General features: G+C 44.5%; 1 protein-coding gene across 4 annotated transcripts in view; it reads right to left on the bottom strand.

Annotated features, from left to right (window-relative positions):
• Positions 1-13,066, bottom strand: part of BLTP3A (bridge-like lipid transfer protein family member 3A) — a 33,941-nt gene that overhangs the window by 9,421 nt on the left and 11,454 nt on the right. For 2 of the 4 annotated variants that reach the window (XR_012838941.1, XM_075776191.1), the window contains exons 2-14: positions 11,789-11,951; positions 10,166-10,204; positions 9,592-9,683; positions 9,192-9,381; positions 8,609-8,749; positions 7,898-8,068; positions 6,584-6,761; positions 5,468-5,554; positions 4,711-4,875; positions 4,045-4,187; positions 3,168-3,309; positions 2,449-2,642; positions 191-1,731 (exon numbers count right to left, since the gene is read on the bottom strand). Coding sequence is in view for 3 of the 4 variants with exons in the window: in XM_075776191.1 (XP_075632306.1) it covers positions 191-1,731; positions 2,449-2,642; positions 3,168-3,309; positions 4,045-4,187; positions 4,711-4,875; positions 5,468-5,554; positions 6,584-6,761; positions 7,898-8,068; positions 8,609-8,749; positions 9,192-9,381; positions 9,592-9,683; positions 10,166-10,204; positions 11,789-11,951 (3,246 nt within the window). In the remaining variant the exon portion in view is untranslated. Of the gene's footprint in view, positions 1-190; positions 1,732-2,448; positions 2,643-3,167; positions 3,310-4,044; positions 4,188-4,710; positions 4,876-5,467; positions 5,555-6,583; positions 6,762-7,897; positions 8,069-8,608; positions 8,750-9,191; positions 9,413-9,591; positions 9,684-10,165; positions 10,205-11,788; positions 11,952-13,066 lie in introns of those variants that run through there. The other 2 variants (XM_075776194.1, XM_075776193.1) reach the window with 2 other exon arrangements.

The raw sequence follows: 13,066 nt of genomic DNA, 5'->3' as shown, positions 1-13,066 counted from the left end.
TCTGAACACTTGCAAGTCAGACTTTAGTGTACTGAGACCAGCCCTAAGAGATGAAGATCTAACCTATCTTTAATGATAGGATCCTATCTTTAAATGACATGGAAAGAAAGGGAGCGGTCAGCCTGCATTTCCCCCCTCCCCTGCAGCCTTGCTGCTGCTATTGCGAAGCACAGGAGGATGTCCCACTCACTTGGCTGGGGGGAGAGAGAGCATCTTCTGCATGGTGGAGGTCATCTTCTCCCGGCTCAGGGTCAGAGCATCTTTTGTTATAGACATGGCTTCTTTGGTGAGGTCCATAGTCACATGCAGGGCTTCCTTCGTGGCATCCTTCGTGATATGCAGTGCACTAGACAACTCCACCTCTATGTTCTTCAAAGGGATGAGTTCTGCCTGGCCATCGAGAGCAACGTTTCCTCTCCCCAAGGGCTGTGTGTCTGAGGTTGGGCTAGCAGCGAGAGCAGGAGGGCTCTGAGGATGGCTGCTGGTCTCTGCGGGTTTTTCTGCAACCAGGGCTTCCACAGCTTCATGGGCTTCCTCTATCAAACCTTTCTCCTCTATGCTCTTACTACATGGAGCTGTACTCAGAGCTCCATCACTTGCAGATCTTGGGGGTCTCTCCAGCATTACACTGGTACCTGTATTTTCAATCCCACTGTCCTTTGGGACCTCTGAGGTACTGCATACTTCCTTCTCTGAACTGGTCTCTGATTTCAGCTCCTTCTCTTCAGCTGCCAGCCCCTCCTTGCTGTCTGAAGGTGAGAGCTCTGACTCGATCAGGCTTGTTGTGTCTGAGTCAAGGGATCTGGGTTCCAAGACGGAGCCTGGTGTGGGGTTCATGAGTAGGGCCACTTCGGCACTATGGAACATAACTCCTACACAAGCAGACATGGGATCTAAAGGAGATCCAGTCACTTCCTGGGTATCTTGGGCCAACTGCTCCTGTAGCATTTGCAGAACTTCTTTCATCCTGAGCAGCACCAAGTACTGGTAGTGGTTGAGCCGAACTTTGACATGAACAGATGAGGACACAAGGACGTGGATATCAGCAGAGGCTTCCAGCTCTTTATCGTCTACTCCATCATCAACTTCGCATTCAGATTCTCCCAAGACATCCATTGTCTCTGGGGCCTTGTAGATGTTCTTCAGATCCTGGTCAGTCTTTGATCTTTGACAAACCCCATGTTCTCTGGAAAGGTTCTCATTCTTGGAGTGATTGCTAAAGCTGGCAGAAGGCTTGATTTTCAACTCCGAGGCAGCTAATTCCTGTCGTTTAGATATCTGAGCTTGCCCCCACCTCTTGGGAAGGCAGGCCCAAATGGAAAGGGGAAGAGGATCAATAAAGCTAAGGGCTCTGCCCTTTGAGCTTTCAGCCCCCTCAAAGTCCAGGGAAATCTCAGTGAAATTCACAGACCACAGATCTTCAGAGGCAGAGGTTCTGTGTAGCAGCTGGGGAAAGCCTGGATGCTTCTGAGGCCTATCATCCACCTCATACGCATGGCGCAGGAAAAGGGTGTGGAGGAGGCCGAAATTGTCCTGAGACCTTGGGAACTTAGTGTAGCTGGAGTGGAAGAATTCCGAACTGGCAAATTTACGGAAGAGGCTCTGGAGGTCCTGACAGCTGCAGAAGGGAGCGTGGCGGGTGTTGGTGGCAGTCATCTCTGACGTGCAAATGCAGAGTGTCTGTGGGCGATCTTGATGGTCAGTGACTTTCTTCTCCACAGGGATGTTAAGCTACGTGGAGGAGAAAGGCATTACGAGTAAAGCGGTGAGAAGGGAAATTAACAGAGGCTTATGCTGGCCATTTACACGGAAGGGCAGCTGTGGAACGTATAGACAATCGAGAAGTCTTGGTCTCTACTAAAATCCCAAGAGCTGGACTAGACTCTCAATTTATCCCTATCTGAAAAATTAAATAAAATTTACAAATCAGGGAAGAGGAATCAGGCACGAGTGAATTTAAACTGAGTTTTATTTTAGGTTCTTTTACCATCCATGGCTTATGTAGCAGCTCAAGGTACAACATTCACTTTGATCTTTCTCTGCAAGGACTTACTATACTTTCAGGCCTTTAAGCATCCTCACAAAACCACTAAACAAGGGTAGTCAGTGAGAAACACCATAGACATCAATGCAGCAGACTCAGGAGAGTCAAAGTGCTTTCCAAAGGCCAGAAAACAACTTTTGACTACTTGAACCATCAATTTCTCCTTGAAACTGTTTGCATAAGTACTAACTTGCCTGCCTATTCTGGACTAGAGTGCAAGCACGTGTTTTACTGCCCATAGATCAAAACAAAACTAACACAAGTGGTAGACAGAAAAAAAGTTACAGAAAAGCAGAGGTTTTGTTTTCTCATTCTGGACTCCAGCTATATCCTGGTCTCATGTTCCTTCCACAACAGGGAGGGAGAGAACATTGAAGGCTAGGAAAGGAAGGAAATTAATGTACCTTCAGCCGGAAGCCATCCAGTCGAACATCAACATGCTCATCATGCTTTCCTGAGTCCTCCAGCTTGTAGATGGCTTTGAACTGCTCCAAGCTGCGATAAAGATCCAGACAGAAGAGGTTTATCCAGAGCACGCTTGCTATATCCAGGGTAAGCATCAGGCCATTCAGCTGTACATACAGGTTTGGGCACGGAACTAGAATGAAACAGAATCGAGACAGATTAAGAATTGTAGAAAAGGCCCTTCAGGTGGTCTCCAGCTCAGTGTATAACCTGCACCACACCAATGCAGAAGGCTCCGACACCCACTGGAAAACAGATCTCTTGATGAAAGGGAGAAGCTGTGGTGCACCACAGAAACAAGGTGTTCCAGGTCTCACATCAAGCCATCTGCAGAGCACCCAAAGCACCCTACAGTCCTACTCCAGTGCTAACCAATAAGGCAGAACCCCAAGAACCGGGCAGGCAGCAGCTCCTTCAATACATTCCTGGATACATTATTTTGCAAGGACAACTTTGCCTCCACATTTTGCAGCAGGCAAACTCTATCCCACTTTTCCACAGGCAAAAAAAAAAAAAAAATTTAGAAAGGCAGACATCAGAAAACAAAACAAAAATGGACACTCGGAGAATACATAATGGGGTTAACACACCTAAAGAATTAGGAGTTGACTGATTCTTTAAGAAACTTATGAAGGAGGTGCTAACCTTGGTGTATTACCTGGAAAGTCCTGATTGTCTGGGAAGTAATACTCTGTGAATTCAATATGGATGGCAGAGACCTGATCAGGAAGTTTGAAGAATTTTCTACTACATGAAAGCAAGGTGGAGGGTTTCTTACTTTGTTGACCAGCTGTAGAAACCTGAAAACACAATGGTATGCAGTTGTGCAGAATTCAGATTTGGCAAAACAAAGTGTACCAGTAACCCTGCAGTCTCCCATATTCGATCCATCTCATTTACACATCAAACATACCCTGCTTTCAAGTAAAAATAAAACTTTATTCTACCTGCAAATATTGCCAACTCCTCTCCTTTGAGGGAATTTAGCTCTTTATGTCTCCTGTCACTGCTAGGAAGAGCCATGACAATCAGACTTAGATGACATGAATAAACAGAACTGAAATCTATTATAGCTTTCTGCAAGATTAACAGCACGTTGGTAAGTTCATTATAGGATCTGGTACTGATTATGCTCTTGGTTATGGCATATATGGATGTAGGCCTGACCCAGACTAGTGATGCTTCCAGTCCTGGGTCAGAAAGCAGGAGGTAAGACTTATTCCTCCTCTGTCAAAAATCCATATCCTCACTCACTTCTCAAATGCATGAAATCTTTTACCCTGGGCCTGCCTAATGCAAGTTTAGTGCCAAAACTCTGTGGTTATGCATGCAATTTCCTCTGAACATGAAAATTATCAGCAGTTCATACTTGGTTTAAAAGTTCTACACGGAGTATAATAACGGCATTTGGGTTCTCTGGGCAGAGTTTTGATTGTCTTGGATGACATAGGATTTGCACGATTTGAATCATATCAGATTCAATTTCTTTTTTTAAGAATGACATGACCCTCTCCAGACACTGCTCAGATCCCTACCTGGTGAACATCCAAGTCATCCACTCGAACTACCACACAGCTGGATCGAAGCCGATTCCAGGGAGGGTGCCGGAGTTGTGGCAAACTCGTGGGAGGTACACGGCCTTTCTCCATGGGACTTTTATGGGGACTCAACGAAGTATCTGTGGGGATGGAAAAGCAGGACCAGCAGGGTTTTACTCACCTCCTTCACAGCAATCTTCATCATCAATAGCAACACCTATGTGCTTACAGAGCAGAATTAACAGCCTCAAAATTAGAAACAGATGGGCACGGGTAGGCAGGGAAAAAAAAAACCCTCACAAAAAAACCTTAGGACTTTTGAGGGAAGAACACTGTGAAAGATGAGTGTGCTCTGTAGCAAGAGAACACATTCTTCAGCTGGGATTCAAGTATTTTATTTACTCCTTATATACTCACTCATGGAGAAACTCAATAAATAAGCTAGGAAAATGAGCACTGCAGTCTGTCCATTCTTGCTGCAGTGTTACTCCAGCACAATAGCCAAATCCTTTGCCATTATATTTAGGATTTTTAGTGTGCTATGGATTTCTGCAACAACAGATCAAACTGCTAAATTGGGGAGAGGTAACTAGAGATATTGCTGGATGGAGCAAAATTGTTGCCATCTCCTGCTTTACTAGCAGTTTTATCAAATACCATTACCTAGTTTCCTTTTGAAGGGGGAAAGTGGAGTCCTGGCAAATGCAGGGTCCATTTCTTCATAGAGCTTCTCAATCTTGCTTTGAAATTCACTGACCAACTTCTTTGCCCACTGTCCTCGTGTTTCCATTGCTTCACTGTACCTCACCCAATGCTTGCAGGCATCTCCTGCATGAAAGCAAACATTCTGGCTTTAAAATTGAGGTTCCTGGATACACACAACCCTCTTGTGCCCCTCAAATGTATGCAAATCTGTACAGCATTCCTCTTTATTGATATCAGATCTGGAATATGCAATATGCAGCATACTAAGTGCTTGTGAAACAAGTGCAGGGTTTGACACAACAGGGCTGGTCCTACCAGCAAGTGTTCCAAATTCAAGTGTTGGGAAGAATGCCAAGATCACTGTTTCTTGATTCTTCAGCTAACCACAAACAGTTTTTCTCCTGGGATACATCCTATAACCCTTCCAAATTGATTAGGCACATGTAAGAGCTTAAGCAACTGAAAAGGAAAACAAAGGTTCAACTTTATGTCTTTACAACAGACAGCAACTTATTCCTCTTTGTACTCTGGTCTGTCAGAACTTGTCAGCCATCCACCAACAGGTAAATTGGATTAAACCTGCCCATGAGGATTTAAGTCCCAAGTCCTTTGTGTAGCCTTTCTTCCAGTCCTGCCTGAAGCCATGTAGCATCACTGTTCAAATTCTTTTTTTTTATAGGCCCCTCCTCAAGTTGGGAGGCACATGCTCCCCTACCTGCCCTGTGGAAAGGATAATAGTCAAAAGCCATCCTCCTGAAGGTGAGCTGCATGGCACCTCCCAGCATCCCATGCTTCAGAGCACCTGTGGAAAACAGAACAAAGAAAACTACGATCAGCTCTGCAATCCAAGTCCTGATCCAGGAGAATTCAGAACAACATTGCCTTGATTGCCACCACTGATTGATTGTCACTGTGGCCAGTATTAGAGTATCATCTTTTAAAAAGCTGTATCAAAACCTTGTCCTAGGCAAGGACAAGTTGAACGTAACAGGCCAATGGTTTATATCGTAAGAACCAGATCTAGAATCTCAAATACCAAAATCCAAGATCCCATTGCTTCCCAGACCCCTATCAATTACACTTCCCACTAGGATAACCAGCACTTGTGTTTTCAACAGTTGCTGGTAGGGCCAGTGAAATAGAGACAATAAAACTGAGCTAAGATGTTGTTATCAACAGCTCAGGAGAGAGTGATACACAGACCAACTCAAAAATATCTGGAATTGTGATAGACATGGGTAGGAGATTATTTTTTTCTGTTTTTTAAAGGGAAGAAGCAGTATGACTTGGGTCAGAGATGGCCGTGCAAAGAGATAGAGAGGGGTACATTTGCCTCAAAGACAAAAAAGTACTTAGAAATCTATCTCAGTAGGGGGGGAGTTAGGAGTAAACCAGACACTAGTAAGCAAAGCCTTGCTTGACAAGAACTTGGTAAGCAGGGGAACAGTCTGTCAGAGATGGCAAAGAATCCTTGTAGCTCTGCTACTGTGAATGCCCTGAACGCTGTCAAAACAAATGTTTTCTCACGAAGTGGAATGATCACGTGTTATCCCCATGGCTCAATGCCAGATTGTTCACTTCAACTAGGCCACTGGCAAGCACGTCCACTGATGGACTTCCCCATGTTTGTCCCACAGAGCCAAGAAAGATTTTCCAATACCTACTTCAGACGCACGGAACTGATCTCTCCAAACTGCCTATTGCCTCATTGGGAAACAGTAATATGAAAGATGTTTGTTCTCAAGAGAAAAATCCTCCTTCAAGCCAGAAAACTGATGACCGGATAAATGTTTTCATCCTGCAGTGTCCTTCTAATGCTGTTCTCAGTTACCTGACTCTCGACTGTGGCTGTCATCGCAGATATGCAGATCCAAGTGCGAGATGAGGAGGTGGTACGATGACTCCTTCATGTCATGCTTATCAAAGTATTGACCAATGCTACTTGCATTCGGGCTGACTCCAAACGGCTGAGACCAGGACTGCTGGGTACTGGGAGCAGGCGGTGTGATCTATTGGAGAGAGACAAGCTCAGTGAGAACTAACAGAAAGAAGAAAAAAAAAAAAAAAAGAGACAAAAAAGAAGAGATGTTACAATACAATTAAAAACAACTCATGCAATCTTCCAGACTGCAAGGCATCAATTTATAGAAATTGAATTGGAAGTCCAGAAATCTGGATCCCTTCCTATGTTCTCACGAGCAAAACTCTTTGTCTGTGGTTCTGTCTCCTCTACATCAAGCTACCGTTCAACTTGAAATATACTTTAAGACTCCTGGACAAAAAGGGCTAAGTATTCCTGCTCCCCCTTTCTATGTAATCTCACCGCACTATGTGCAAAGCCCTCCTTCCCTGGACGTTCCATCACCAGCAGTGACATTCCTCTTCCCTCACCCTTGTCTCTGAAAACATCTTTAGCCCTCTGCCCTACGTATTTATTCTGTGACATTCGTCAAACAATTATTCAGCACAGCATTTTGAAAACAAAGAAAGCGGTAAGGGAAGATCAAGGCTCCTAGCAGAAGCAGCTGTTGTAAGGTTCTCATACACCACAAAGCTATACACGAACCAAAGAACAATTACAAAAATCAAGAGCTCTCTCTAGAGTATTAAAGTGAAAAAAAAGAAACCTGAACAACAACAGTGAAATTGGATGCCAATGTTTTCCCTTGAGCATCACAGCTCACTACGGTTTTATGTCATAATTTATTATACCAGAGTCCCTTCCCCCAGGCCTATGCAGATTGTCAGAGACAGAAAAGATTATTTCTAGAACATATTTATCGCTTATTACCAAATCAAATCTTCGGGGGACCCTCTGCAACTTTCCATGTGCCAGCCAAATCCAAAAAACCATGCAACTTCACACCACTTTTTCCCTGCCAGCAGACAGAATCTACCCTGCGACTACACATGAATAATCTCGAATGCTTATTGGTGATGAATCCAACTCCTTCGGTCCCCCCATTACCCAACAACAGCTCACAATCCAAACAATGCTGACCTGACATGAGGTAAGCCTAACAGTTGCTGTCAGTGAGATGCTCTATGAGCAAGGGCGAGACGCCACACAAACAGAAACCGTCTCTTTCACCTTGTCTTTTCCATTTTTCCTAGCAGGCCAACATCCAAATCACGATTCACTCACCTGTACGGACTCTGGTGCCAAGCTTTTCCTCTGCTGTGCAGACTTCTCCATGGCTTCACTGAGAGACTCTGCGTATTTCATCATTGCTTTCAGCTGAGAGTCTGTCAGCACCCAGAGCAGGTCATCAAGAAGAAACATCAGCTTAGATGCCATAACATTGCAATCTTTGGTCTGAAACAGCAAGGAGTCACGAGAGAGTTTAGGAATTGTGACCATATACATATATTATTCATAATACACAGAAGCTGTAGGAGAAACAAAGAGATGCTGCTCTGAAACTCATCTGGTGGATGTCCACTGTACCTCCTCTGAGAAAAAACAAAAACAACAACAAAAAAGTTCAATTGTTATTATTTTTTACCTACTCTTCATCACATTTCCATAGACAGCTAAAAATAAGGCTACCGGGCTTTAATTTCCCAGTAAAGAGATGACAGGTCTCCTTGGGATATTCGAATGGATTTTAAAAAAAAAAAAAAAAAACCACCCAAAACTTACTCCATACATGTTATCCTCCCCTGGGAATTAATCTGCTTTGACATTTAGTAAGAACACAGCTGTTTCCAACAGAAAACACAGAGCGATATGGCAGCTTGGGCTCAACGTTTGTGAAGGAAAAGAACGGTTGCTGAGGAACACGGGAGGAAATACGCATCATCACTGCACCAGGCAGTGAGGCTGTATCCTGCAATGGATGGAGGAAACTCTCACCCTTCTCTTGAGAGAGATCTGGATCCTCCCCTGGTTGGTAATGAGTCTCAGAGGAGTAGTAACAGGATCCTGATCGCCATTGTCAGTGGCATCTGCTTCTATCCGAAGTGTCTGCCAGGTCAGCTCTTTGAATGTCAAAACCTACCCAGAAGGTGAAAAAGAAAAAAATAGGAAAATGCTAAGATTTTCAATAACTTCAAGGATTAAACTAAATGTTTAGAAGATGTGGAATGAAACAAGGCCACAGAAAATCATTCGATGTGCTTTTCTACTGTGATCCCAGTACAAAACCAAAATCGTGCCCCAGGTAACATCTAACTCCCTCTCTCACGCTGAGTTTAAAACCAGACAAGTCACAAGGGCATGCAGAGCTTCTCCAGTTTCATCCTCTTGGATTAGAGGAGCTCAGAGAAAGCTCTGAACACAAGTCAGCTCCCAGCCACCCTGTTCCAGCAAACAGCAGGCAAGCTCACCAAAGCTCCCTACTGCCACCGTAGGAGAATTCAGACAACAGAGGCCTGGGGTGGCACGAGTGCCACACTTCTGCGCACATTATGACAGGCAACATAAGACGCCTCTTTACCTCTCCTCTCTGTGGATCAGTAATGCGGGTGAGTCGCAAGTCACTCTGTTGCCAGTTTGGGTTGACGCTGTAGCCTTGGAGCTGCCATAGCTCAAAAGAAGCATGAAAGGCCTTGGAGTGAATCTTGATGGTGATGGAATTGACAACGATAAACATCCCCTCCACGACCTTTTCAGCAAAGCCATATTCACTGCAAAGAGCAGATCCCTCAAAGTCATCACCTGTTACAACAAAAGCCTCAGAAGCGGTAAGGCTACACACAGAGAGACTCCAAGGTTTATAAGCAGTATTAGAACCACTTAAACCTGAGCGCAGAAGGCCAATGGTTAACCATCGAGAACAACAGCCCCCCATACCCCAGTAACGTGTCAGAAAGAAACTACAGGGCTCAGGGTCTGACCTTTGTCCTGCGGCAAGAGCAATGGGAGACTGTCCGTTGGGTGGCCGAGGCTCTTCGCATGTTCGCATCTCTACCTCCACTTTATCCAGGTACTGTACAGACAGAACATAGGAGCCGTAAATACAAGACCGAGACTCAAGCTCAGCCTACCAGCCTTAGGTCTGAGACTCTAGGACAGGGATAAACAAGCTCTGGAGTCTCACGTCTCTCCAAGAGCCTCATGTGTTAAAGCTCTCTGCACCATCAGTGCCAGGATCATTGGGTAATCTGAATCCCCAGAAGTGGGGGGAAAACAAACAACAAAAACCAGGCACAAGGTTGCCCTAAACTTTGCTGAGAGCTCAGCCCAGCTCCATCCTGCAGCGAAACGTGGGTCTCATGGGAGGTCACTCATCGCCAAACAGGACTATTCTCAGAACTCCCCTTCCCCTATGCACTAGGGGCCTTAGAGGATTTAGGTCAAGTGAAAATTTAAGTATGCACTTCACAGTTTCCCTCTGCAGATTTTTTTCTCAAGTAGGAGAGATTAAAAAGAGCAAGGAAGAAAAGGAATGAACAAGAGAGGAAACATTACCAGGCAGATTGGGTGTGTTTTCAGCTTTGTCCACTGGATCTGAAACAATAAAGTTGAGGTTACGAGAGTTATCCTTGCATCGGAAAGTTCAAGAAATTGCAGGGAACCATTTGAGCCCAAAGTTCATCTCTGCGAAATGACCACAGTGACAATCCATCACGTCTCACTGTATCCAGGTCAACCAGGCTCACACAGACAAGTGAAGCAACGTTCCAGCCGCTAGACGTATAAACCAAGCTTAGCTTTTGGATCTCACATATCATCTCGAGTAACAGATATTCTGCAGGACAAATTCTGATTTTTCGTATTCCTTTACGGAGAATGTTCTTGTCCTTAAAGAGTTTAGAATTAATTGCTGCTGTTACTGGAAGTTAGGTAAATCTTTTGAAGACTGTGCACAAGCCAAAAAGATCCATTTTATTTTCTTACAGCAACACTTATTCTGTGGTTCTCGTAGGAGGGAAAACAAATGTTTGTTACTAAATTAAGCAGATCTGACTAAAAGCAGAGCGGATCAGATGAGCAAGACAGGCTCATTTTTATTGTCACTTGGCAGAGTAGAACCATTTTGCTTTTATAGCAAGTCTCTTTGATACACTGAAAACTTCTACATTCACATAAGGCAACTATGGTTAGTACCAACCAAGATTAAACAATCTGGCATTTTATATCAATTGAAAAAAAAAATCATTTTTTCTCTAAAAAACAAAAAAAGGAAGAATTTAAGAGGAGCTCAGTGTGCAAAAGTGCAACTGCATGCACAATTTCAGCAATTATGCATGTAAACAGATAAGTGTGGGCATAAAGGCTGAGTGCAGCTTTTCACTTGCACTATTCATGCATTTCTTATGAATTGCATTTTCAACAACCAAGACTTAAGTTCAATTTATTTTTACAATGCCTCACAGCATAATCAGGCTTTCAGGGAACCGCACTCCATTATTCTCTGCTTCCTATTCCTGCTGGAAGTCTGTGTTACTTCTTTAGCGTAAAAAAAAAAAAATAAAATCAGCAGGGATGAGGGAAGAAACAGAAAACTCTTTTGCTATCAAAACAGCAGGGAAATGGGAGGGAATGACCAGAGAGGTCTGTCAAATCCTAAGTGACATAGAGGTGATGAACAGGGAATGATTGTTCGCTATTTCTTCCAATAACAGTACCAGGAGGTTATCAACTAAAACTAGAACATGCAGGCTTGATAAAGCAAAAGCAGCCGCAGTTAAGCTGTGAAATTCTTTGCCATGGCACACTCTGGATGTTAAATAAGTGGGTCCAGAAAGCATCTGGGCAAATTTCTGGAAATTCGTCAGTGGCTATTAAATACACAGACCTCACTGCCGGCTTCACAAGTCACCCAAAGGTGAGGAAGGACCACAGCACACTTTTCCTCTGCTTCTCTCAGCATCCTCTACCATCAGGGGCAGAGCACTTAGCAAAGGCAGCCTGGTGAAACCCGCTGCAGTTACTTCGTAGCATTCAATCAGCAGATCTCACGCCCCAAGCACAGGGTTTGAGATGTGGGGATTGAATCACATCACGATTCTCCATCGGAAATTCCCAAGTGACACACGGAAGCTGCTGGTGGAAAGCCTCTGGGGTGCGAGCGCAGTTTCCTCTGCTCACCCTGATAGATGCCTTGTTACAGTAGACCCGGGTGATGGCAAGCCAGGTGGGCAGCTCCAGCACATTCTGCAGCACCTCTTCATCCAGCTCCAGGTTGGTCAGCTGCCCCTGCCCTTTCAGCGTGCTCAGGTTGATTTTGTCTGGAGAGAGATTCTTGGTAAACCTACAAGAAAAAGAGGAGACTTGAAAAACAACCCCCAGCAAAGCTGCTGAGACTACAGGAGCCTTTAAGAGAGCTATTTTAAGTATAAGGATCTGCTTGCTGTTTTGTTAAACCCTTTCTGACATTTTTAAACCCAGGGCATGTTGGTTGCTCCAGCAAAAACTGTCTGTACACTTTGGCATTTGAAGGACGTGTTTGTTTTTTGGGTTTTTTTTTGTTTTAAGTCAAATTCAAGTTTGAGAAACTGAACATGCCTTCTAAAGCATTGGGCAACCTGGAAAACAGCAAAATTGCCCTAGGACAAAAGCAAAGAAAGCCAAAGGCAAACTGCAACAGGTCAGCAATTTTACTCCCCCAGGGGTGTCATATCAACCGTGAAAAGTTTAATTATTTAGATTCTTTTTGAAGTTTCTGACACGGGAAAGTAAAAGATCATTAATAAATTACTTTTATGGCTGTCTCTTTAAACACCAGCCTGGCAATCCAGCCTGCTCTTTGGTCAGCAGGTCCAAGCATGCAACCTAACTCCTCTGCCTAGTGACCAGCCCAAGCTCCTGTCCTCCTCTCCTTTTGGCAACCAGCAGCTGCTGCTCTCTCTGGTTGCAATTCCTCCTCCCAAGGGCTTCTGTTGTTTCCACCTCCCTTGCACGCAGCAGCCTAGGATCTTCAAATCCCTTATGTGCCTGAAATTTAAATGCAATGGATGGAACAATTTCAGCAGGATGGCTCAAGAGCAGCGTATTCTCGTGTAGATCTGAAAATCTCTGACTTCGTTAAAACCACCGTGGCCCCTAAGGAACCTTAAGAGCCAGGTTAGAGGGCAATAGCTCACAGAGGCTGTATGTGGGTCGGCAATACCCCCCTGGGACAGCTGTCTCCACCAAACAACCCTTCTGTGCAGGAGGGGCTGCCACCAAGGGAGCCAGGCAGCTTGCACTCCACAGTCACAGGACTCAAAGTTGAAGACTTCCTGCCAGACAACTTACTACTGAAGCCAGGGCTTATCCCACACATTCCTCTACCCTAATGCTAATTCTAATTCTGTACAGTGGTCCAGATAGCGGAACAGAAAGACCCTATTGTCAGCGTAAGCAGGATTAGTCTCACAATTAGTC

The sequence above is a fragment of the Balearica regulorum genome, chromosome 25 (assembly GCF_011004875.1).
Source record: "Balearica regulorum gibbericeps isolate bBalReg1 chromosome 25, bBalReg1.pri, whole genome shotgun sequence".
NCBI lineage: Eukaryota > Metazoa > Chordata > Aves > Gruiformes > Gruidae > Balearica > Balearica regulorum.
This window is presented reverse-complemented; position numbering and strand designations above follow the sequence as displayed.